The sequence below is a fragment of the Oryctolagus cuniculus genome, chromosome 3, assembly GCF_964237555.1.
Source record: "Oryctolagus cuniculus chromosome 3, mOryCun1.1, whole genome shotgun sequence".
Classification (NCBI taxonomy): domain Eukaryota; kingdom Metazoa; phylum Chordata; class Mammalia; order Lagomorpha; family Leporidae; genus Oryctolagus; species Oryctolagus cuniculus.
The window spans coordinates 171,498,809-171,523,623 of record NC_091434.1 but is presented as its reverse complement, the minus strand read 5'-3'; the positions used below and the strand labels follow the sequence as shown (position 1 = coordinate 171,523,623).

The window sequence follows — 24,815 nt, the reverse complement described above, 5'->3', positions numbered from 1 at the left end:
GGCTGGGGGACCGAGAGGGGCTGTGGGGGCTCCTGGGGCCTGGGGTTGGGAAACGCTGAACCCCCGGTGCTCCCCAGGAACTCAGAACCGAGCTGTTGTCCTGGCCCTGCACGCGAGGCCCCTGGCTGATTCCTGTCCACTCTGTTTTCCTCTCTGTGCAGACACAGAGACCCCACCAGCACGACGGGAGAGGCCCCGCACCCCAGACTCTGGCCCTGTCTTATGCAGGGTTCATGAGAGCCAGGGAGCGACGCCTTGGCCTTGGCCTTGCTCCCCGACCTCAGCAGCCTCTCGCTCCCCTTCCTCTCCTGGTCTCCTCCTCCTGTGTGGCTTTGCCCACACCCCCACCCCGCAGCTGGCACTGCCCGGGAGATTTTGAGGACAAATGAGCTGAGACAGGCTAAACGTGTTTGTGAGAGGCAGAAAGCCTCTTCGACTTGGCTCCCGAGTCACTTGGTAACCAGGGTTATGTGAAAGCGTTAAATAGCGGGGATTAGAAGATTCTTCTCAAAAACAAGCTGGCTTAAGTCTTTAGTAGAATAAGTAGCCCAGAGTGCCAGGGAGACGCTGATTACAGCTGCGCTGGAATTAACAGTGATTGCCACCAACTTCTTTCCTAGTCAATTTTCTACTTTGTCCAAAGGCACCTGATTGTTTTCCCTTTTTTTTTTTTTTTTTTAAATTCAATGTCAGGTTGACTTAAGGGAATGCTAACAAGATACACATTACCCGCCTTATCTTTGGGGTCCTTGCCCACTGCCTGCAGGAGACACAACCCAGATTCCTGACACATAGGATGTCTCTCATCCATCCTGGACCCCTGGCATCAAACCTGCAAATTCTGATACTTAATATTTGAAATTCCGAGATGGATTCGCTTGCTCTGGGCTAGATTGGGGCAGAGTGGCTGGGTAGCTGGGCGGGAGCTCCTGGTGGTTTCTCAGAGCAACAAGAAACAGCTGCACTCGACGGAGAGTCAAAATACCCTTCCCCCTGTTCTTTCAGTCCCCTGAAACCCTAGGTCCAGGCCTGCTTATCATAGTAAAAAAAAAAAAAAAGAGTACAAGACGGGCACCCATAACTAAACCCGTCTTCAGTATCCCCAGCAGGATACAAGGTGCACCCCGACCTGCCAAGCTAAAATTTTTTAAAAGGCCCCTTCCCTAGTTATTTTGACAGTAAAGAAATGGACATCAAGTCCCTTCCAGTGATGTTTCTAGTAGACTATCCTTGGCACAGCCAACTGCAAGGAAAAGGAGCAGATCCAGGCCCACATTGGCCACAGGAAGGGAACATTCCACACAGGGATGTACTACTTTTGAATGCTCTCCTTTACTTACAAACAGGAGCCAAAGAGAATTGATAACACTCAGGTCATTGCCCGGATACTCACCAAACCCAGTGGCGTTAATAAGGGGCTTGGGGGCTCCAGAATATTCTCCCTGGTGGATAAAAGAGAACTATTGCCCAGCAGAGAAGTCCCAAGCAGTGCCTGCAACACTGCTTGGCAGGATGTTCGGGGCACGGGGCTCCCGCAACCAACCAAACAACTCAGCAGAGTGTTGAGTTGTCCATATACAGGCTCACCCGTTTAATGCTGAGAAGCTTGGGAAGAGGTGGGAGGACGTTTGTGTGAACTCCACGGGTGAACTACGTGAGAAACAGCTGGGAAGACCCTCTGAGGCCGTCTTTCACCCATTTTCCTGTTGGAAGGGGAGTCCAGATAAGACTGATAGTGGTTTATCCTGTTTTCGACATTGCTAGATGAAGACGGGTCCGGGGACTTCCTCCCGTAACTTATTCCAGTGCCTAATGAGAGTTATCTCTGCTTTCCCAAATTCCCCTTAATTTGTGGCCCTGCAATGACCAGCATGAGAAAAACCAAGGGTTTTCAAGAGGCGATAAGGATGTCCCCATAAGGGGTAGATACTCTGCCCCGTTGAGTTAAGCCCCGTCATTCTGAGTCTTCCCCAGAAAAGAGATAAGAATAGGGAGACTCCAGTGGGCTTTGGACCCCTTGGGGGTAGTTTTAGTTCTCTTCCAAACAGAGTTTTTTGGTTTTTGTCTCTGTGACCCTCACTATTGATTCTGTTGTCTTATCAGCACTTCCAAAAGTGTTATCTGCTCTCTGGTCTTTCCACCCCAGGAGAAATCTCAGTGGGAGCTACAGTCAACAGTCCCTGGGCCCCGTCCCACCTCAGGCTCCAGCCCTGTAACCCATGACTGCCAGGAGGGAGCAAGGTCCCCTCAGGCCGAGCCGGGTTAATCACTCCTGCTGCCCTGCTGACCACTCTGACCTTTTGTAACTTTTATGCAAGAGTTTGAGGACCCTGTTCTCAAAGCAAGGGGCTATAAATAGAACAAGACTTGTCCAGTTCCTAATCCACAGCCAGCCTCCAAGCAGGAGGTCAGACCTGAGCCCTGACCATGTAGAACTGGAAAAAATCAGCCGTTCAATCAGCACAACCAGAGACCAAGGTGAAGGGGGGCTGGGTTCTGATGAGAGTGTTAGACTTGGGACTCTCGGCGCCCCTAGGCTGTGCAGCCAGTGCCTTGAACGGGCTGGAGAAAACGCTGATAAATTTCCAGGCCTGGGCTTTGTGGAAGGAGGTGTCCGTGGCATCAGGCACGATGCAACGAGCCCAGATCCTGCATAGAGCACTGGCTCCCAGCCAGGGGCCAGTTGTCTCCTCCCCCACAAAGGATATTTGGAAAGGCCTGGAGACCTGTTTGGTTGTCCCAGCTGGGGAGGCAGGGCAGGTTCTACTAAACACGTAACACTGCCCAGGACCGCCTCCACAACGAGGAATTATCTGGCCCCGTATGTCCCCCCGTATGTCCTTAGTGCCAAGGCTGAGAGGCACTGAGCTGGGAGTTCGTGCTTCTTCCTCATCCCAAATGCGAGCCCAGGTCTCAGGACCGCTGCCCTCCCTTCCCCTCCCCTCCCCTCCCCTCCCCTCCCCTCCCCTCTCACCAGGCTCCCTGCAGCTCCTCCAGCTGTCCGCTGGGACTCCACATGTGAGGCGCTCAGCATGCAAGCTGAAGCAGGAAACAGTCTGTCCGTTCTTGTCTGTTTATCCAGCTACAGTTCACTGCTAGTGAGCTGTTTGAGTGAGTAGTCTGAAACACGAGGATTTAACTTCACTCATTCATTTTTGAAGCAGTGAGGACACTTTTAAAATTCTGCCAACAGAATCCATGTGGAAGGCTGTGACTTATGTGACTGATGTACCTGTAAGTCGTGTAGGAAACCTGGGCTACTTTGGTTGGGATGAGGCAGGAGAAGGCGTCTGGATGCAAGGCCCCCTGGGAGAACCCCTGAGACACACTCCAGACCGCCCCCTCCCCGCCCAGTGGCTGTGAGAGCAGAGTGCAGAGCCGCTTCGGGGATTACATACAAATCTCACTTCCTGCTCCTCTACTTGCCCTTGGCCGAACACACATCTAATGTCACTACGTGCCCATAGCTTATGCACAGGTGCTGAACTTAGGATTGCTGATCTCAGCACTCCCATACCAACCAATCATACACGTTGATTCCAACCTCCAACTACCCCAAGAGCCACTGCTGTCCCATCAACTTGACACAGCTATGTTGTGTCCCAGTCCAAGTTAGAGCTTTGAACTTCACTCTCCTAGTCTTTGATCTTGGGGCTGGGTGTTGTAGTTAATCAGTGCCCACCATCCCCAGTTTCAGAAACCAGCAGAGCTGTGATAGGACCACAGTCCAGTGATCCCTCGCTGCGTACTGGTGCAAACTGTGTGCCAGACGTGAGCCCCCAAGGAACAGCGCTAACACCACCCACGCCAAACACGTGCCCAACACACACGCCTGCCAAGTTCAGCTTGGCACTCCCAGGGCTGCATCCCAGCGCCCGCGTTTGAGTCTGAGGGCTTGTTGAGATTCTCGGTGGCCGTGACCGTCCCTGTGACTTAACCACTTCTTCCATCCCCTTGCAGGAGGCTGCGTGTGCTTACGTGCTGATGGTGACGGCTGTGTACTGGGTGTCTGAGGCCGTGCCTCTAGGAGCTGCGGCCCTAGTGCCTGCCTTCCTCTACCCGTTCTTTGGAGTCCTCCGGTCCAGCGAGGTTAGACCACACCCTGCTTGGGTCCCTTCCCGGCCAGTGAAAGAGGGCTCCTGGTGGAGGGAGATTCACAGAGCACTTGAGAAGGAGGGGGCTTTTGTAATCCACTGGGACGATGCCTTGGCAGCTGCTGTGTAGGGCCTGAGTTCCTTCTCTCCAGCCCACGACTCTCATTTCCTTCAAACCGGCTCAAAACTTGCCCCTTTCAGGAAACTCCTTGATTAAGCATTTCTGACTGCTCCTCCAGTCTGAAACCTTCAGGTACTATATGATTGGCACCCATAACTAGGCTATTGTCGGTCTTTTTCGGTCTTAAAAAAAAAAAAAAGATTTCTTTCATTGAAAGGCAGAGTGACAGAGAGAGAGGCAGATCCAGAGAGACTGTCCACTCCCCAAATGGCCACAACAGTCAGGGATAGGCCAGGCTGAAACCAGGAGCCAGGAACCCCATGCAGGTGTCCCACATGGATCGGAAGGGCCCAAGGACTTAAGCCAGCATCTGTGAACTCCTAGGGTGCATTAGCAGAGAGCTGGATAAGAAGTAGTATAACTGGGACTCATACTGGCACTTTGATATGGGATGCTGGTGTCCCAAGTGGTGGCCTGACCCACTGTGCCACAATGTCAGCCCATTTCTTCAGTCTTTTGTGTGTTCCTTTAGCCTGTAAGCACAGAAAGGCAGGAGCCAGGCCTCCCATTTCTAGGGTATCTTGTTATAAATCTGAGCCCATATGAAACAGATACTGGCCAGCGCCACAGCTCACTAGGCTAATCCTCCGCCTGCGGCGCCGGCACCCCGGGTTCTAGTCCCGGTTGGGGCGCCGGATTCTGTCCTGGTTGCTCCTCTTCCAGTCCAGCTCTCTGCTGTGGCCTGGGAGTGCAGTGGAGGATGGCCCAAGTGCTTGGGCCCTGCACCTGCATGGGAGACCAGGAGGAAGCACCTGGCTCCTGGCTTCGGATCGGCACAGTGCCGGCCATAGCAGCCATCTGGGGGGTGAACCTACGGAAGGAAGACTTTTCTCTCTTCTCTCTCTCTTTCTCTCACTGTCTAACTCTGCCTGTCAAAAAAAAGAAAAAAAGAAACAGGCACTGACTATGTTTGTTGACAGTGATTCCTGAATCCTAATAATGTTTTTATCTACCCCTCTTAAAAAAAAAAAAAAAAAAAAAAAAAAAACACTTCTGTCCCTTCTTCTCCAACTCCAAATTTCTGCATATTCCTTCTTCGATTGCTTGTTGTCTACCCGAAGTCTGCCCCCTCTGTTCACTTTCTGTGGCATTCTCAGAAATCGGCAATATCCAACCCAGGCTGTGGCCAATCTCAGGGCGAACATTTCTTCCTATCACAAATAGAGAAGAAGAAGAGCCAGCCTGCAGCAGCTAGACGAGCAAGGGTCCCGCTTGTGAACACCTGGTTCCACTTGGCGAGCCCCGTTGTGGCACCTGGCCTCTGCCTCCAGTTTCTGATGATGAAGACGGAATAGTAGAGGCAGATGTGAGGTTAAGGGCAGAGGCACAGAAAGAGGCGAGGGAACCAATGGTTGGATGCCTACCTAGAATCGGGCCCCAAACCGCGGTGTTAACATTTGTTATCTGACACCCCCAACGATCTCTGCAAGGTAGCTTAGTATTTCCCTGCTGCAGACGAGGAAAAAGACAACAGTTAAGAAACTTGTCCTGCATCACGAGGTAGGCAGTAGCAGAACTGGATTCAAACCCATACCTCTTAGATTTCAAGGCTTCTGCTCTTGCTTACTATTGCGTAAGGAAAACACTTCATGAAGTGTTATCATGGTGTTATAAATACATGGAGTTGTTACTGAGAACGGTGGGCCTCTCACTTCCTTGATGTGAGGAAGGGAGAAGGAAGTGGCACCTGTGGGATGCCTATAACATTTTTTGGCAGTCTGGAGATAGAATTGGGCAATCATTGTACTTGTCTTTCTACTGGACGGACTCAACTGACCGGATTTTTGTTCATTTCGGTCTTGGATTCCTTCTTTCCTTCCTTCCTTGAGGACCAATAGCCTCAGGTGCTCCAAAAAGGATAAAAGCCCAAAAACTCTTGAGTTGTGCTTTCACTCCTGAAGGGGGCACAGTCCCAGTCCTCCGGGGCCCGCGTGAAAGCTACCCTGGGACCAGAATCTCCAGTGTCCCCCCTCTTCTTTTGTAGAAAGGGAATAGGGAATATCGGGGTGTGGTGCATGCCTAAAGAGAAAACTCAACCTTAAGTATGGCTTTTCCTAGGAGAGGTATACAAACTCATTCTGCAGGTTCCTCTTTAAAATTGCGAAACTCAAAAGCCAATGAGGACAGGGGTTGAAAGTAGAGGGTGAAGAAAAAAAAAAGGTGAAGTTTAGAAATAACTGAATCCTAAATAATATTTTACAGTGAGATAACTATTCATTAAGAGACTTGACATTTGTGTTTCACTCCAGGCAAGCCCAAAGCCAACAGCATGCCTTAGCCATAAAGTGGATGATGTCTCTATTTCTCCAAGGGCTGCCTGCCATGGGAATCCTACGGGTGGGCCCGTCAGCCCATAAATCTGCACAGAGATGTTGCTAGGCAACAGCCATTGAAGGTCCACCCCTTCTCACAGCCAGGAAGGGCAAACCAGTAAGCAGAGCCTGGGGAGGCAGCGGCTTGTGAGGTCAGGAGGACTTTGTGAGAGGAAAAGAAGTAAGACTGTCTGAAGGGACCAGGCACTGCTGTCACCGGGGGAGTAAGCAGGCTTGTTCTGTCCCTTGAGGTGCAAGTCCTAATCCGTCTGTCCGCCAAGGTGGCTTTGGACGGTGATGATGTCTAGAAGTTGGGCTACACAGAGCAGCTTAGTCCAAAGTTAGTCTGTTTAGCTGACCTTCTTAGCTCAGATGAGAGGAAAATGCTCGCAAGGTAAAGGACGTGGATTCTAGCCCTTTGGTAGCCAGTTGACTTTGCAGAGGAAATACCTCTCCCACCATCCGTGCCCCCACTCCAGCACACACTATGCCCCCACTCCAGCACATGCTATGCCCCACATCAGCACACACTGTGTGCACAACAGCACACACTGTGCCCACACCAGCACACGCTGTGCCCACACCAGCACACGCTATGCCTCACATCCGCACACTCTATGTCCCCACACCAGCACACGCTGTGCCCCACATCAGCACACGCTGTGTCCCACACCAGCACACGCTATGCCCACACCAGCACACACTGTGCCCACACCAGCACACGCTGTCCCCACACCAGCACACGCTATGCCCCACATCAGCACATGCTATGCCCCACACCAGCACACGCTATGCCCCACACCAGCACACGCTGTGTTCTTACACCAGCACATGCTGTGTCCCACACCAGCACATGCTATGCCCCACACCAGCACATGCTATGTCCCACACCAGCACACGCTGTGTCCCACACCAGCACACGCTGTCCCCACACCAGCACATGCTGTGTCCTTACATCAGCATGGCTCACAGGCTTCAAGTCATCTCCCGGTCAGGTACCAACCCCCCTCTCCCTTGCCACAAGGCAGGCCATTCGCCCATCTGGGAAGGGTGTCCCCAGTTCCATCAACCTTTAAACCCTACTCCGTCACCCTCTTTGCTGAGGCCTTTCCAAAGACCCTTGGCAGGAGAGCCTCCTCTCTGGTCTCATGGAGGCCTGGCACAGTTTCCCATGCAGGCCTGTCCTAGATAAAGGCCCAGTGCCCAGACTTTCTGCTGACTACTTTCTAACTGCAGTCTTTTAAAGGGTTTCCCTGCTCTTTTAAATAGAAGTTCTTGACGATAAATTAACTTTTTCTTTGGAGCCTTCAACATTTCCAGGAGAAAAATGTGTCCTCACTCAGGGAGCCAGTGTGGGCTAGATGATTGGACGGTCGAACAACACGAGAGCTGGCTGGAGAGCTGAACCAGAAGAATCTTGGGTAACTTGTTGGCATCCAGTGGGAGAGAGCTCGGATGCAAAGATAAGAGGTCGCTATCAGATTTGCAGTGAGTCAGGTGCATGGCTAGCTAATGCATGGTGACAGGATCCGTGTTGACAGGATGAGACTGTGGACTGACACGGAATGAAGCTGAATAGTGATTCATGCTAGCAGTCCATGTAAAAGTCTCTTGGCGTTCAGCTAAGTACAGGCTCTGTGTGAGTCATCCCAGTCTAATGTGGCTGCCAGCAGGTTGAGGATCTGTCATGCGCCAGGCACTGTGGGAGGTCATTTACACACACCGTGCACTTTCCTCCTCTGTGAAGGACCTGTTGTGCTCGCCTTCATCCTGCAGATTAGGAAGCTGAAGTTCAGAGATGCTAAGTAATTTTTTTTTTTTTTTTTTTTTGACAGGCAGAGTGGACAGTGAGAGAGAGAGACAGAGAGAAAGGTCTTCCTTTGCCGTTGGTTCACCCTCCAATGGTCGCTGCGGCCGGCGCACCGCGCTGATCCGATGGCAGGAGCCAGGAGCCAGGTGCTTTTCCTGGTCTCCCATGGGGTGCAGGGCCCAAGCACCTGGGCCATCCTCCACTGCACTCCCTGGCCACAGCAGAGGGCTGGCCTGGAAGAGGGGCAGCCGGGACAGAATCCGGCACCCCGACCGGGACTAGAACCCGGTGTGCCGGCGCTGCAAGGCGGAGGATTAGCCTAGTGAGCCGCGGTGCCGGCCGAGGCTAAGTAATTTACCCAACATTACACAGCTAGGAAGTGGCGAAGCCAGGACTGGAACCCCAGGTTATATGATTCCTAAATAGGAGCTCTTAGCCGCTGGGCTATATAGACCACAGCCGCAACTGAATTAATAAGCCATGTGTTCAAACTATTGCACTCCGCATTTGGAGCTCACCCAGAGGTGGCCAGGATGTCCAGTGTCTGGAAAGAGTCATAAGAGGAAAGAAGGGAATTAAAGGGGATGTGGTTGCTGGCTTCTGTAGCTCTCAGTGCACCAGGCTCAAAGGTCAAACCAGAGCCAAAGAGCCAAAGCAGTGCAAGGGTGCTCCCACTCGGTGTAGGGGGTGACTTGTCACAGGCAGTCCTGGTGCTCCTGGCCCTGGGACCGTGTCAGAGATGAACTCTGTGCCTCGGGAGATGGGCTGGACTTCCGATGCCCCTGGTGATCTGCCTGTGAGTGTGTAGCCGCCGCTTCGTCTGCGGGTGCACAGAGCTTGTTTGGGCTGGAGTTTAGGCTGGTTTTTAAGTTTGGTATTTTGTCTTGGCTCCACTGTGGCTCTCACTGCTGTCATTCTGTCGTCCTCTAAGCCCCTCCGAATGTATTGATCACATGATTATTGCTTGGGCACAATGCCCTTGTCAATCAAGTTAGCTAACATTTCCTATAGGAGGGCGTAGAAGTGGGGGCCAAAGGGCTCTGCGGCAGAGGGAGGAGCTTGGTTTGAATGCTGGGGCGTGGGGTGGCTCTCCAGGAAGCCAGGATCAGGAACTACTTCCGGTAGCAATTACCGGTGTTCCCTTTCTCTTTTATGTGCACACGTGTGTGCATGCACACACACAGTCACACTCACCCGGGGCCCCACCAGCTGTCTCAGTGGCCCTGCACCGCAGGCCTGCAGGCCAGTCTCATTCAGATTCTAGCTCCTGCCAGGGCAAGGGAGAGCAGAGGCAGCTCCCGCTGGGATAACAAACGGCCTCAGAGCCACATGAGCTGGAGTCCATGTCCGGCATCTGCTTCCCTGCAGGCTCCTGCCCCTGCTGACCTGCTGGACCCCTGCCCACTGCCTAGACCCCGGGCTTTCTCTGTTTGTCTAAACCAAGGCCATTTCAGAGTCCACTCCCCGCTCTGCTTTTCTGGCCTCCGCTCACTATGGGAGCTGACCCTTCTCCCGCCTGCAAGCCGTGGGGCTGTGGGCTGAGCCCAGGCATCCAGACACAGCCCAGGGCTGAGTTCCATGCCCGGGGCTTATGTAGGAACCTACAGATCTCACCGTGAGACCAAGCTCCTGCCACTGTTGGACCAGCAGCCCCGTTGCCCCAGGTTCAAATCCCAGCCCCTGCCTCAGCCTCCCCCAGCCTCAGAGAAGAAACTGAGGCAGAGAGGGAGGTACGAATCAGTGTCACCCACATGCAGGGGCTGGACTGGCTTCTGGGTCTCCACTGTAGACAGCCCCAGTGTAGAGTTGGTAAAGAATTATTTCTAAGCCACAAAGCCTTTTCTTTCAATCAGATCTTGATGGAAGACTTGATGTTGAAAACAGACGGAAGGGCAAGCTGGACTCTAACTGGGAATGGGGGCCCAGAGCGCTGGCTACCTCAACACCCCCCTTCCTGCAGTAGCCCCTGAAGTGGTCCCGGCAGTGGACAGGATTTGAAAGCCTCTGTGTTCAGGAATGCAAATCAGGCCACGAGAAGGGTGTCTGAGCCCCCCCAGAAACCACATTCCTGCCCCAGGGAAAGGTGGAGAGGCAGGCACATCGCCTGGCCCCACTGCTTACTCACTGGCTGCAGGGGCATGGTGTGCGGCTCCAGCCCCAGCAGGGCCTGGCTCGGTGCTGAGAGGGAGTTGACCCAGGTGTCCACCCCAGTGGTCCAGGGGATTTCGCTGCAAAATTGTTCAGAGGAACCAGAAAAGCCTGCACATATGTCCATTGCCCAAGGTCCATTGCCAGTGTCTCCCAGGGGGCTGCACCCCGCTTTCCCCCAACTGCTTGGTGTAGCAGCGCTGGTTCCTGAGGGACCTGCCTGATGCCACCGACGCCCACGTCAGCAGGTCAGACGCAGTCAGGGGCGTGCATCCTGCAGCTCTCTGGCTCAGAGAAGGGACAGGGATTCTTGGCCCCAACACGAGCAAACAGAGTGGAAATACAGACAGAGGGGGGCAGGTCCGAGCGTGGAGGAGGGTAGAACTGAGTTTCAGATCTGGCGTTCTTACTAACTAGTCTTGAGCAGCTCGTGTGACCTCTCCTGACTGCCACTTGCTGATCTGAAAAGTGAGGCAGTAGAAGTACCTTCCTCGTGGGGACTAGAGTTTACGCTGTCCTGGATGGTACATCATTTAAAACTTGTGAATTGTTCATTTCTGGAACTTTCCATATAATATTTTTGGACCACAGTTGACTGCAGGTCTCTGAAACCTCAGAAAGTGAACCTGTGGATAAGAAGGAATGAGATAATTCCGTGTCCAAGAAAGTGGTACTGTTGAGAACTCACCTCTCCCGGGGATCACTGCCCTTCTCTCGCGATGAACCAGTCAGCGACTTGACCACACTGGCCTGTGTTGCTGTCAGCAGGGGCTGGGCAAGCTCTCTCAATACGGTCACCTTTTGCTTAAGAAAATTTGGAGGAATGTTTGTCCTTTGTTCCCTCTTGCATCATTTAAGCTTTGCTTTCTTTAAGATAACATTGATTGAGCACCTGCTATGTGCCAGGCACTGTCCTCAGAGCCTACTTGCATTATTTTACTTAAGACCATGGCACACTGGGTTAGGTGAGCTCCGTGGCACCACTACTGCCACTTGAAACACTGGCATATTTTCATTTGGAAGAGTGAAAAGGCAGTGCGGTGGTTTTGCTCTGTGCAGGAGACACTCTGCGTGCACATGGCCTCGGGCCAGGCCAGCCTTTGCATGGAGCACTTAGCAATGGGAAGAATCACCAGGAATCCTGACTGTCCGTTCAGCCGGCCACCACAGCTGGTTTGCGTATGTCACTTAATCTTTGCAGTAATCTTACAGAGTAGAGACTCACACAACCTTTGCATTTTTTTAGATGAGGAGAATGATGTCCAGAGAGGCTGGGTCTCCCAGCCAAGTCTTGGCTGATCCTGGAGTCCCCACTCCTGCCTGCTTTACCTCGCTGCCTCTGTACTCACAGACCTCACACTGAGCCCCGTTACACGGCATCACTTACAAGGGTCCAGGGGGCTTATGAGTAGACCTAAGCCCACCAAACCCCTAATGAGAACACAGCACATAGCCAACATCTCAGGAAGCCGGGCCTTAGAGTGGCCCAGGCCTGGCCATTTAGCACCAGTGTCAGGACTATGCACCGGAAATGGGCGCCAGCCCATGTGTTTGGAAGACCAGGGACCACCTCCCACCCCCACCCCCCAGAGCTGAGCCGGATGCATGGTTTCCAGGTGACCCACCTGGATTCAAATGAAACTGGGCTGCATCGCGCCTCTGCACCTGCCCTGGGACCTTGGAAAGGCTCCTTAACCTCTCTGGGTTTCCTCACCCGAGAAGTGAGATGCTAAGAGCACCTGCCTCCTAGGACTGTCCTGCAGCTCAAGGGAGAAAGTGAATGCAAAAGGCCTGGTGGGTGGAAGGCTCTCTTACCTCATGGGTGCCTTTTCTCTCCCATGGGGAGGAATCCAGAGAAAGGAGCCCCACCCTACCCTTGGGGCACTGAACCTTCCTAGTTCCAGAACAGCAGGTCCCAGACAGGCAGACACTGTTGTTGCTCCGTCCCCTGGGGAAGGCATTCTAGTAGCACTGACTCCTTAAAAGTGTCACAGAGGGGGCGAGCATTGAGGTGCATTGGATTAGGCAGCTGCAGCGAACTGCCTGTTGGACTCCTGGCTGCTCCGCTTCTGATCCAGCTTCCTGCTAATGAGCCTGGGAGGCGCTAGATGATGGCCTAAGTCTTGGGCCTCTGCCACCCACGTGGGAGACCCAGATGGACTCCAGGGTCCTGGCTACAGCATGGCCCAGACCTAACTGTGGCAGGTTACTTGGATCACTCTCTGCCTGTCAAGCAGATGCCTGTCAATTTAGAAGCTTGGTGGGGGCAGGGATTTGGGGGCAGACATTTGGTACAGCTGTTAAGATGCCACTTAGGGACTGTGAACACCTGCTCCCATATCAGAGTTCATAGATTGAGTCCTGACTCTGCTTCCGATTCCAGCCACCTGCTAATGTGCACCCAAGAGGGCAGCAGATGATGGCTCAAGTACTCGGGTCCCTGCCACCCACAATGGAAGACCTGGATTGAGTTCTGGGTGCCTGGGTGCCTGGGTGCCTGGCCCAACCCTACCTGTGGCAGGCATTTGGGAAGTGAACCATTGGATGGAAGATCTCTCTCTCGCCTTCAGATAAATTAAAATAAATAAAAATGTTTAAGTAAGAGGGAAAAAAAAAAAAGATTCCCAAGGGGCCACATGTCCTGGGTCACCCAGTGGTTCTCCTACCTCCCACTAGGGGGCAGCACCCTCCCCATGATCACCACCCCTCCCAGGAGGCCTCTGCCCCAGTTAGAACTGTCCACAGAACAGGGGTCCTTTCCTGCCCTTGGAGGGGCACGAAGCCCCCCACGCTGTGTGACGCCGGTTCCTGACGCACCCCGTCTACACGTTGTGAGCACACCTCTCCCCGTGGCGGGTGGAGACGCTGTTCTCTCACGGGCCCGTTCCGTCTCCTTCCATCTGCCCAGTGCAGTTACATAGTAGTTGCTGTTGGCTCAGGCGCCAGATCCAACAGCAGGACGTCTGTGAGGGTATTGCGGACGTCAGACGCCATGTGTTTCACTTCCTCTCAATGTCCTTCGCTGTTCACTTTTTATTTCTCCAGCAGTTAAGCATTTCTCGTTTTCTCACTTTTAGAGGATTTTAAGGTTAGAAGCTGTCTCGTATCTTTTCCTCTCAGTTTATGCCATGGCCCCCCTGATGCAGAGCGAGGCTCACAGAGGAGACAAGTATTCACTGAGCGCCTTTTGCACCCTGATCTTCTAGTGCCAGGTGATACAGAAAGGCCCTTGACCAACAGGGACTGCGTTGAGTCGCAGGGGGATAAGCCACTGCTTGTACGTTAGTGTCCAATATCAGGGTGCCAATCTGAGTCCCAGCAGCCCTGCTGCTGTGCCTGGGAAAGCAGCAAAAGATGGCTCAGGTCCCTGGGCTCCTGCCTCCCACGCGGGAGCCTGGATAGAGCACCCAGCTCCTGGCTGCCTCCTGGCCCAGCCCCGGCTGTTGCAGCCACTTGGAGAGTAAACCAGTGTATGGCAGATTTTTCTCTCTGTGTGTGTGTGTGTGTGTGTGTCCCTCTCTCTCTGTCACTCTACCATTCAAAAAACTAAAATCGTTTTTTAAAAATTTAGTTCCAAGAGAAGGGAGCTACACATATAAGCAGCAGCAACAGGAAACAATTGTGGGGGGAAATGTGGAAGGAGGTTTCTAGCTGCTGCTGTGGGTTGTAAGAGGAACATCATTAGTCTTCGGGTCTGTACGCTGAAATATTTCAAGGTAAAGGCCAAGATGTGTGTGATGTAAAGACCCAGGGACATGTGGAGACAGACGATGTAAGAGTATCCCTGGTACTGTTTTCAATTGTTGGAATTCCTTGGACCTTTGGAATTATTTATTAAATTTCTTTAAAAATTTTAATATTTAAGATGTTATAAAAACATCTTAATAACTCTACCTCTATGGAAATAAACACATTTAGACAAGGAAAAAGATTTATGAAGAAAAGTTGTCTTTGCTACATTTGTAATAGTAAAAAAAAATATTCAACAAAAGGAAAATTACCCAATAAATTCTACGGTACATTTTCCCAATACATTTGCATTTTCCAAATACATTTATCCATAAGAAAATAATCAGAGTATGATGTTAAATTTTAAAAAGGCAACACATAAAACCATGCTTATTGTATAAATCCACTTAAATATTTTTATGGACATAGGAAAAAAGAATAATTGAAGGAAATAACACTAAGGTATCAACACTAGTAGGATTAAGGGTAATTTTGTATTCAGTTTTTTATACTGAAAACATACTAATTTTCTATTAGAAATGCAAATAAGTTTTTCTAAAAACAATAAAAATGAGAAATGGAAGATAAGCCTAGGGTTATTTAAATAATTTTTAAACATCAATTTAAAAGTATTCATGTTTATTCTTTAAAATCATATTCATATCAGACTTGAATTCCACAATTTATATTTTTAAAAGTGGAAAAGGAGTGGGCATTTGGCCTACCCATTGGGACGCCTATGTCCCACATCCGCGTGCCTGGGTTCAATTTCCGGCTCCGGCTCCTGACTCCAGCTTCCTGCTAACGCAGACCCTGGGAGGCAGCAGTGATGGCTCAAGTGATTGGGTTCCTCCCACCCCTCTGAAAGACCTGGGTTGAGTTCCTGGCTCTTAGATGTAGCCCCTGCCCTGCCCTGCCCTTGTCATTATGATCGGTCGGTCGATCTCTCTCTCTCTCTCTGTCTCTCTCTCTCTCTCTGAATGTCTACCCTATGGAGTTACTGGCTGGATTAAATAAAATTAATTTGCAAAATTCCTAGCCTAGGGCCTGCCTCGGCAGGCACTCGGTGGATGGATGTTCTGCCAGCCAGCTACTGCACTAATCCGCACTTCCCTGCTTCCTTCTTCCAGCCCCTGGGCCTGGCCTGGGTGGGGGTGGGGTGGGGGTGGGGCTGAGTGCCCCTGGCCTCCCCTCAGGTGGCGGCAGAGTACTTCAAGAACACCACGCTGCTGCTGGTGGGCGTCATCTGCGTGGCGGCGGCCGTGGAGAAGTGGAACCTGCACAAGCGCATTGCTCTGCGCATGGTCCTGATGGCCGGAGCCAAGCCGGGCATGTGAGTCGCTCTCGGGGTGCTGGGCTGGGGTTCACCCCTACAGCGCCCTGTGTGCCGCAGGGATGGGGGCCGGCCTTGGGTCACAGTGGCATGTCCACCCCAGCCTCTTTTTCTACCAATGGGGATGGGATGACCCCAGCGCCGTGCGGCCCCGTCTTCTCTTAAAGTGAGAGGGTCAGTGACCATGGAAGGCAGTGACCTTGGTGTCCTTACCGGCATGGTCTAAAGAATTACCTGACAACTTAGCATGCAAGGCAGCAGGTCCCAGCACACAAGGGGATTTCAAAAATGCTTGTGGAAAATGGAATTAAAAGATTAGTTCATTTGAGTGCAAAAGCTTTTTGAAATCCATGCATGGTTTTTTCCTAATACACGTTTTCTGTGAGCTTTCGGAAGACCCCTTGTCAGTGTGGATGGCGCAGTGGGAAAAGCACGGTCCTGGCCGGCGCCGCAGCTCACTAGGCTAATCCTCCGCCTTGCGGCACCGGCACACCGGGTTCTAGTCCCGGTCGGGGCGCCAGATTTTGTCCTGGTTGCCCCTCTTCCAGGCCAGCTCTCTGCTGTGGCCCGGGAGTGCAGTGGAGGATGGCCCAAGTGCTTGGGCCCTGCACCCCATGGGAGACCAGGAGAAGCACCTGGCTCCTGCCATCGGATCAGCGCGGTGTGCCGGCCGCAGTGCGCTGGCCGCGGCGGCCATTGGAAGGTGAACCAACGGCAAAGGAAGACTTTTCTCTCTGTCTCTCACTGTCCACTCTGCCTGTCAAAAAAAAAAAAAAAAAAAAAAAAAACACCACGGTCCTGTCTCCCACACTGTCAGGTGGAGCTGCCGAGTTTAATTCAGCGCCCTCGTTGGCAACAGTCCTCGGCCTGCAATGGCATCTGCACATCGCATTGGAACCCTGGCTCTGTAAACCCTCTGGGTGCCATCGTCAGTGGAAACACTTCCACTGTCCCCTGTTTACGACGTCAGCCAGCAAGTTCCCAGCCCCCGTGGTGCATTGCAGGACAGCAAAGTCTTGTTGCTGTCAGCCTGAGAGTAAACACCATCAGGCCTGGTGCCCAGGTTGTGCAAAGTCGAGGATTTCACCTGACGTGCTAAACACGGGTGCTCGTTATGTGGCTTATCCTATGGGAACGGGACCCCTCATCTGTACACTGATCCACTGAGCCACCAGTAACCCCGTGTCCTGTGACCTGGCCAGAGTGAATCCATTGCCTACGGAAGGGCTTCTTTCTGACTGCAGTCACTAGCCCAGGACGTGCAATTCATTCATTCATTCAACAAACCCCGATTTCATGCATACTCTGTGCCGAGCAGTGCAGCTCTGAGTGGCACCCAGAAAGACATCAAGGCCCGATTTCGGTCCCAGAGTCACCGCGGGGTGGGCCCTCGGGAGCCCGCCCTCCGCCCTCTGCCCACCGCCGCCCCGCGCCTCCTGCCCGCAGGCTGCTACTCTGCTTCATGTGCTGCACCACGCTGCTGTCCATGTGGCTGTCCAACACCTCCACCACCGCCATGGTGATGCCCATCGTGGACGCCGTGCTGCAGGAGCTGGTCAGTGCTGACGAGGAGCAGCTGGCGGCAGGCAGCGGCAGCGCCGAAGAGGCCGAGCCCATCAGTACAGTTTGCTGGAGTTCACCTCCCCTTTGCTCCCCCAGCCTCCCCTCGGGGTCTCCCTGCCCAGGGCCTCCTCCCCTAAGCTCCTCCCCTCCTCTTCCCTGCCCTCCCCTCCCACCCCAGCCCTTGGACCCAGCCCCAGCTCTTCCTGGCCCCCTCCCTCTGCTCCTTGCCGCCACACGCTCAGGGGTCCCTACAGAACCCTGGGGCCCGCCCGTGTCCGTGAGCCCTGCCGCACCTGCAGAGCGGGGGTGGGGGGAAGAACTGTCACGCGCCACGCCTGCAGCCCCACCCCGAGCCCCTCTCCCACCCACAGCGGCAGCTCCAGCCTCCACACAGCACCTCCCTGTCTTCCTTGCTTCTTAGGTCTTGACGTGAACAACAGCCAACCTTCGCTGGAACTCATCTTTGTCAATGAAGAGTGAGTATGACTGTCTCCTCCCAGACCACACCTCCCGGGGTGCACTGGAGAGGCCGGGGGGCGGGGTGGGCCCTGAGTGCCCGAACAGCTCTTCTGGCTGTGTAGCCCAAGCCCCCTGTCGTGCTGCACACACCCCCCCCCCCCCCGCCCCGACCTCCTCTCCATCCCTAGGAGCGCTGGCTGGGTCTTGGGCGGCCCCCTTAACCACAGGGTACTGTAATGACGACAGTGAAAGACCACGCCGAATCTCATACGGGAGTTGTCCATACAGCTACCCAGTAGGAGTTCACCTGAACTGCCCCTCTGACGAGACCGACACGTGTATGCATCGAGAAACATGGAGTAGATTCCATTAGAAGCGCTGGGACACCCGCAGGCTGTTTGCTAGATACCAGATTCAGCCTTACTAGCCTGGTCCCGTTAGCCATGGCAAAGGAGAGGGGAGGTGACAGGCAGGGATTAGGGGCAGCTCGTGAGAGGTGGCCGTGGCGGAAGCTGGAAAGGGCGAACTCGTCTCAGACATCCTGAGAGGTAAATCCGGGAGCAGCTGGCTCGGGTGGAGATTCTGAGTCGAAATGTGACTTCCCGGGATGCCATGGTGAACGCTATCCATGCAGACACTGGCTCTGTGACGGAGACCAGGTTTCCAGTCGGCCCTTTTCTTTAAAAACTGGAGAACTCGCGTGGAGCGAGATCAGCAGTGGAACAGGTGCAGAGGCACCGAGGGCCCCGCCTTGCTCTCTGTCCCTCCGTGTGTGGTTCTCGCTGTCATGGAGCAGTGCCCGCCTCCGCGGGAAGACACAGAGACAGGGAGGGACTGGCTGGTGCTTTCTCACAGGGCCAGGGCCAGCTTTGCCCTCAGGGCCTCTGCATAGCCCCAGGCCCAGAAGCAGGCCACTCGGCTCCTGCTTGGGCTCTGCCCTGGAGGCCCACTTCCCGACAGCCCCTCTGCCTCTTGGGCAGGGCCTTTCCCAGCTGGTCCCGCCCCGCCTCCTCCCTCACCCCTCCAGGGCCAGCCCAGCCCCCGGGAGAGCGGACACACCAGCCTGTTGCAGAGTGCACGGGCTGCTCCCGTCCCCGTGTCCCTGTGCGCCGCACTCCGGCCTCTGGCAGCACCGCACCTGCTTCTCGCCTTTTCCTTTCCACACAGAACTATGTGCCCCCAACCCCAAAGCAAAAGCTGGAGTGCCCCTCTGTGTGGCGGGGGCAGGGCTGCTCGTCACGCCGTGAGGATGGCACCCTCCTGACTGGTACCCCCCGCCCCGCAGGGCCACCTGGGCCCCTGCCTCCCTCTTGGGCCCATTTAGGAAGTAGCCAGGGACACGTCACGGCATATTCTCCAAATGATGTTTTCCTCGAAACCCTACCACCTCCCGTCCTTCCCCGAGAGCATCCGGGGACAGGGGATGGCCACAGGACGCCATGTCCTGCAGGTGTGCATCCAACGCTCTCCTGTGCCTTCATGGTGGGTGAGCCACTCGCACCCACGGTCCTCACAGCTGGGACAGCCCAGAGACACTCGCTGAGCAGTAAGTGTGTTCTCAGGGCAGGCGCCGGCCAACAGGTGTGGGAGGGACTCCGTGTGTGCAGCCGACTGCCCTCACCTGGTCATAACCACCACCACCCCCATCTCCTCATTCCTACTTGCCTTTCCCTGGGTAAGGCCAGGCCTTTCCCTCTCGTGCTGCCTCAGATAAACATGGCACTCATTTCTATTCCTGGACTCAGCCTGGGGGTTTGTGGTCTGGGCACAGGCTCCGCAGCCAGCCAGAGACGGCTCCTGTCTGTCCGTCACTTAGAAGCTGGTTCCGGTAATGGTGAACATGGAGGTAGCGCTGGCTGTGCTGTGGGTCTGTTACAAGGATCGCAGTGTCCTGAGGGTTAGAGTGGACGTGTAGGGCTGTGTGCTTGGTGCACCAGTAGATGCTCCTCTTCAAGTCCTGACTCAGTTCCAGCCTCCTGCTGGTGCATACCTGGGAGGTAGCAAGTGAGGGCTCAAGTACTTGGGTCCCTACCAAGCGCACGGGAGATCTAGACTGAGTTCCAGCTCCTGGCTTCAGCCTGGCCCAGCCCCAGTTGTTTCAGGCCTTTGGGGAGTGAACCAGCAATTAGAAAATCTCTCTCTCCTCGCTCTCTCTTTCTCTCTCTGTGCCTTTCAAATAAATAGAAGATAAATAACCCAAGAGAGCAAATCAGAGTCAAAGGAGGTCATCCACTTAAAAAGAAAAAAAACCATGTTTAAGTGCAGGTACCCCACAAGGACCCCATGTCCGCCAGCAGGAGTACTGTTAGCTTCCCGTGGGAGGAATCAGGCCCTTGGCTCCACGAATCCCACGGCCTCTCAGACGGTGAGGGAGACCTGGGGGCCGAGTCTTCTCCGTAGGCCAGACACTGGGTCCCTCCCGCCAGCTGCCCAGCGTGGGGGGAGAGCGCCTGTGGCACACCTCCCATGGTCTGTGTTTCGTTCCAGCTCGTCGACTGCAGACTTCATTTCACTGATGCACCACAAGGTATGGCACCAGGTTCTTGCATACTTTGGGGTCACTTAGAAGTCCCTCAAGACAACTGGGGGGGGGGGCAGGATGCCGGGCAGCGTGTCCCACGGCCTGCGTGGATGTCGGGGTGGCAGGCGCTCACCACGGCCTGCACACAACAAGGATCAGTCAGGTGGCAAAGCCTGGGTTAGCTCCAGACTCCAGCCCAAGCACAGCATTTAGCCACAGAAAGTACACCTCAGTCATTTTTCACGCAAACCCAAGGTGTGGCCAGCCACACTTCCCGGAGCCACACACTCAGCCTTAGGATGCCGGTCGGGGAGGAATCCATGCAGAAAAATCTTATTAGGAGGAAGCCACACATGGGGGACCACAAAGCCCACCCACACACATCTGCTTGAATTTACCCCCTCCCCACGGAGCGCCACGTCTCTCCTTGAGGGGTGTCCCAGGCCAGGCCAGCAGTGGACATTGGCGTGGAGAGTTTTCCCCGCCATTTTCTTAGTGTTGAACAAAAATGAAGGGTTCCTCATTAGCGAGTGGAGTCGCAGGAGGTGAGCTCTCTGTAAGGCCAGTCACGTCCTGCCGGGCTCAGAGGCTGCGTGGGAAGCTGTGACGACGGAGGCAGTCCACAGAGAGCCCCCAGGGCAGGTTTTCCCTGGCTCATCCACTCCTGTTCCTAACAGGAAAATGGGCTTTGTTCCAACAGAACGTGAACGGAGTGCCCACAGTGACCAACACCGCCAAAACAGCCAACCCGCACCGGAGCCAGCGGCAGCCCGCAGCCCAGGTACGAGCACTGCTCCTGGGCCGTTCTCTGGACTTGAAACGCCTCGTGTTTCCAAGGGTCTTGGGCTTGGCTCTGTGAGGGCATCAGGCTGGTGAGCTGTCACCAGGCCACGGCAGTCTCTGTGCACCTCCGTGTCCGGCCCGGGGGTGGCCTGGGGAGAAAGCATCCAGCTCACTTGACTTTGGTGCGGCCTCCAGTGCCTGAGTCCCGCTCTCTTCCCTATGAAAGACAGGGCTGGTGTAGATCCGAATCTCTGACCACATGAAAGTGACTGCCCGTGGCCGGCACTGCGGCTCACTAGGCTAATCCTCCGCCTAGCGGCGCCGGCACACCGGGTTCTAGTCCCGGTCGGGGCGCCGGATTCTGTCCCGGTTGCCCCTCTTCCAGGCCAGCTCTCTGCTGTGGCCAGGGAGTGCAGTGGAGGATGGCCCAGGTGCTTGGGCCCTGCACCCCATGGGAGACCAGAAGTACCTAGCTCCTGCCATCGGATCAGCGCGGTGCACCGGCCGCGGCGGCCATTGGAGGGTGAACCAACGGCAAAGGAAGACCTTTCTCTCTCTCTCTCTCTCTCTCACTATCCACTCTGCCTGTCAAAAAAAAAAAAAAAAAAAAAAAGAAAAAGAAAAAAAAAGAAAAGAAAGAAAAGAAAAGAAAAGAAAGTGACTGCCCGGTTTCCACCAATCAAATGCTATACTTACGGTTTATGTATCAGGGTTCTGTGCAAAGTGCCACCGGACCACATAACAAGGGCTCTTCCAGCTGTGATGGTGCATGGATCTTTGAGAGATGTTTGGAAGCAGCCAGCCTTGCTTTGGCCCTCCTGGGAAGAGGGGGCAGTGGTTAGGGGCTCTGGAGCCGGGTGACCCTTCCCCACTGGTTTTCTTGTAACCTCACCTACTGACATTCACCGTGCGAGTCCACGCTGGGTTTGAGACTCTCACCAGCTTTTCTTTGGCAGGGAAAGCCCCCAGCCCGGGCCCCCAACACCAGGAACCAGGAGCTGAGCCGGAAGTACAGGTCCCAGCATGACCAAATGGTCTGCAAGTGCCTCTCCCTGAGCATCTCCTACGCGGCGACCATCGGCGGCCTCACCACCATCATCGGCACCTCCACCAGCCTCATCTTCCTGGAACACTTCAACAAGTCAGTAATCCGCTCAGTCAACACACACTCACGAACCGCCCACTGTGTCTCAGGAACTGACCCGGCTCCCGGGGCTCCTGCACAGCCCCTGTCCCCGGCTGGCCGGGTCACGTACAGCACAGTGTGACCGCAGGAATGCAGGGGGAGCCCACCCCGGCTGCAGGGGACGCCGTGTAGGGGGGCCTGGGGCGCACACAAGAAAAGCAGACAGGGCCAAAGGAGGCCTGGCAAGTGGATGGGCGTATCCCAAAGGGCTTGGCACAGCCCACGAAGGAAGTTGGACCTCATCCGAAAGGCTGTGAGAAGCCTTTAAAGAATTCTAAGCAGGCAGTGAAGTGATCAGATTTATAGTTTTGAAAACTCATTCTGGATGAAGAAATGGGGACTGAAGTGGAGAGGGCAGAGCAGGCAGCAGGAGGACAGCTTAGGACACGGCTGCTGTTGCCCGGGGCACAGCCTTGGCAGCCCCACAGGGCAAGGCGGTGGCCGGGGGAGGGCAAGGGGGGAGGCGGTGGTCCCGTCAGACCTGGAGGTCTCGGGAGGATGAGAAAGGGCCCGATGGAGGGGAAAACCCAGTCCGGCCCCCAGGCTCCCAGCTTCCCCGGCCTGGGGGAACAGAGGGCAAGGATGGGGGATGGGAACTTGGCATGCGGGTTGAGAGGTCCAGCGGGAGGTACAGGCTGGATCCCTAGAGGATTTAGGGGGAAGGCATAGGTCCTGTGTGCCCGGGCCAGTATGCTCAGCTTCCCTGGCTGCATATTCTTCACCATCTTCGAGCCAGGGTTCCCTATTTTCATTTTACGCTTGGTCATGGAGGCCATAGGAATGAGACTAGAATGGACAGCGCAGGGGGCGTAGATCAAGCACGCAGATCTAAAGCAGGCTACACAAACGGCATCAGACAGGAAAAGAAAGCTGATGTCATCCCACCAAGGGAGGAGAGTGTTTGGGGACAGAGTGGCTACAATATGTGACGTTAGTAATGATGATGCAAAAAAAAAAAAAAAAAAAAAAAAAAGGAGGGGGGATGCAAATGTAGCCATGAGACTGGGCAACACAGAGGTCCCCGGTGACCTGGGCAGGAGGAATCCGTCAAGTGGTGGAGAAAGAAGTGAGATTTCAGTGAGCGAAGAGTGCAATGCGGGAAAGAAACAGAGCTGACGGTAAAGGCGGGCGGGGGGAGGGGGAAGGGGTTTCTAAAGTGGGGGGCCATGATCTCTCCCAGAGCCCCACCGCCTGTCTTCTTAGAGAGCATTTAGTTTTCTACCCCCAAAATGTCAGAGGGAAGTCGGCCCTTTGCTCACCGCCGACCTGGTCTCCCCGCAGCCAGTATCCGGCTGCAGACGTGGTGAACTTCGGCACCTGGTTCCTCTTCAGCTTCCCGATATCCCTCATCATGTTGGTGGTCAGCTGGTTCTGGATGCACTGGCTGTTCCTGGGCTGCAAGTGAGTGCCAAGGCCCCGCGGAGGCCGCACAAACCGGGGGACCCTGCGCCGGGGAGGGGGGGCCTGCCAAGCAGCTACGGGCGGTGCCCCCGGGAGTGTGCCGTGCGCTTAACCAGGGAGTCAGGCACTGCCTGTCTGGATCCTCTATGAACGTTCCCGGCCTTGGCACTTCACTCTCAACGCCACAGTGAAATTCTCTCTCTCTCTCTCTTACTATTTGAGAGGCAGAGAGACAGAGAGAAGTAGATAGAGAGCTCCCACTCACTGGTTCACTCCCCAGATGGCCCCAATGACCAGAGCTGGGCCAGGGTCACATCCAGGAGCCAGGAACACAATCTGGGTCTCCCTCCTGAGTGGCAGGAACCCAGTTACTTGAGCCATCCATCACCTGCTGCCCCCAAGGCTCCGCATGAGCAAGAAGCCGGCATCAGGACCTGGAGCTGGGAGTCAGATGCAGTCACTCCCATGGGGGATGTGTCTTAACCAGCAGGCTAAGTGCCTACTCTCGAAGTATGCTTTTTTGTTTTAAATAATTTTTTGAAGATTGTATTTATTTATTTAGAGAGATGGAGGCAGAGAGAAAGAGAGAGAGACAAAGACAGAGACAGAGATCTTCCATCTGTAGGTTCACTCCCTAAATGGCTAAAAACAGCAGGGGCTGGGCCAGGCTGAAGCCAGGAACCTAGAACTCCATCCAGGTCTCCCACATGAGTAGCAGGGAACCAGGTACTGGGGCCATCCTCTGCTGCTTTCCCAGGACATTAGTAGGGAGCTGGATCAGAAGCAGAGATGCTGGGACTCGAACCAGTGCCTTCGCGGGGTCCCGGCATCTCAGGCAGCAGCTTAACCCTGTGTACCACAATGCCAGTGCCCTGAAAAGTTCTTAATTCCAACTAAATGGGTAGATCTCTGCAACTTAGGAAAACTCTGAGTGGTCAGTGTTCCTGCACGTCTCTCAGAGCACACCTAGTGATTCCAACTCCACGCAGAGTATGCCTTAGGTGTAATTTCACAGACAGGAGTGATTCCACCTAGTAGTGTCTACAGAATATGCACAGATCCTTCAAAACAACAAGTCTGACTTTCCTGGCAGTATTATTTCCAATACTGATCTGAGTAGCAAATCTTTTTTTCTTGACCATCGGTCTACTCCAAATCTAAGAAGTTACATATGATTTTTTTTCTACTAGTCCATAGAATTCAGCTATTATTAGTCCATAGAATTCAGCACTCCACTGGTCCAGGATCGGTGTCTGAGATGACTTATCCTTTTACTCACAAAGTGGTGTAAAACC

The 24,815-nt window shown here is 54.2% G+C and overlaps 1 protein-coding gene across 1 annotated transcript in view; it reads left to right on the top strand.

The window, feature by feature from the left end:
* The window catches only part of SLC13A4 (solute carrier family 13 member 4), a 37,622-nt gene that overhangs the window by 563 nt on the left and 12,244 nt on the right, over positions 1–24,815 (top strand). The window contains exons 2-9 of the mRNA XM_070071338.1: positions 3,961–4,089; positions 15,471–15,607; positions 17,054–17,226; positions 17,592–17,646; positions 20,117–20,156; positions 20,851–20,931; positions 21,890–22,074; positions 23,401–23,520. Coding sequence (XP_069927439.1) covers positions 3,961–4,089; positions 15,471–15,607; positions 17,054–17,226; positions 17,592–17,646; positions 20,117–20,156; positions 20,851–20,931; positions 21,890–22,074; positions 23,401–23,520 — 920 coding nt within the window. The remainder of the gene's footprint in view (positions 1–3,960; positions 4,090–15,470; positions 15,608–17,053; positions 17,227–17,591; positions 17,647–20,116; positions 20,157–20,850; positions 20,932–21,889; positions 22,075–23,400; positions 23,521–24,815) is intronic.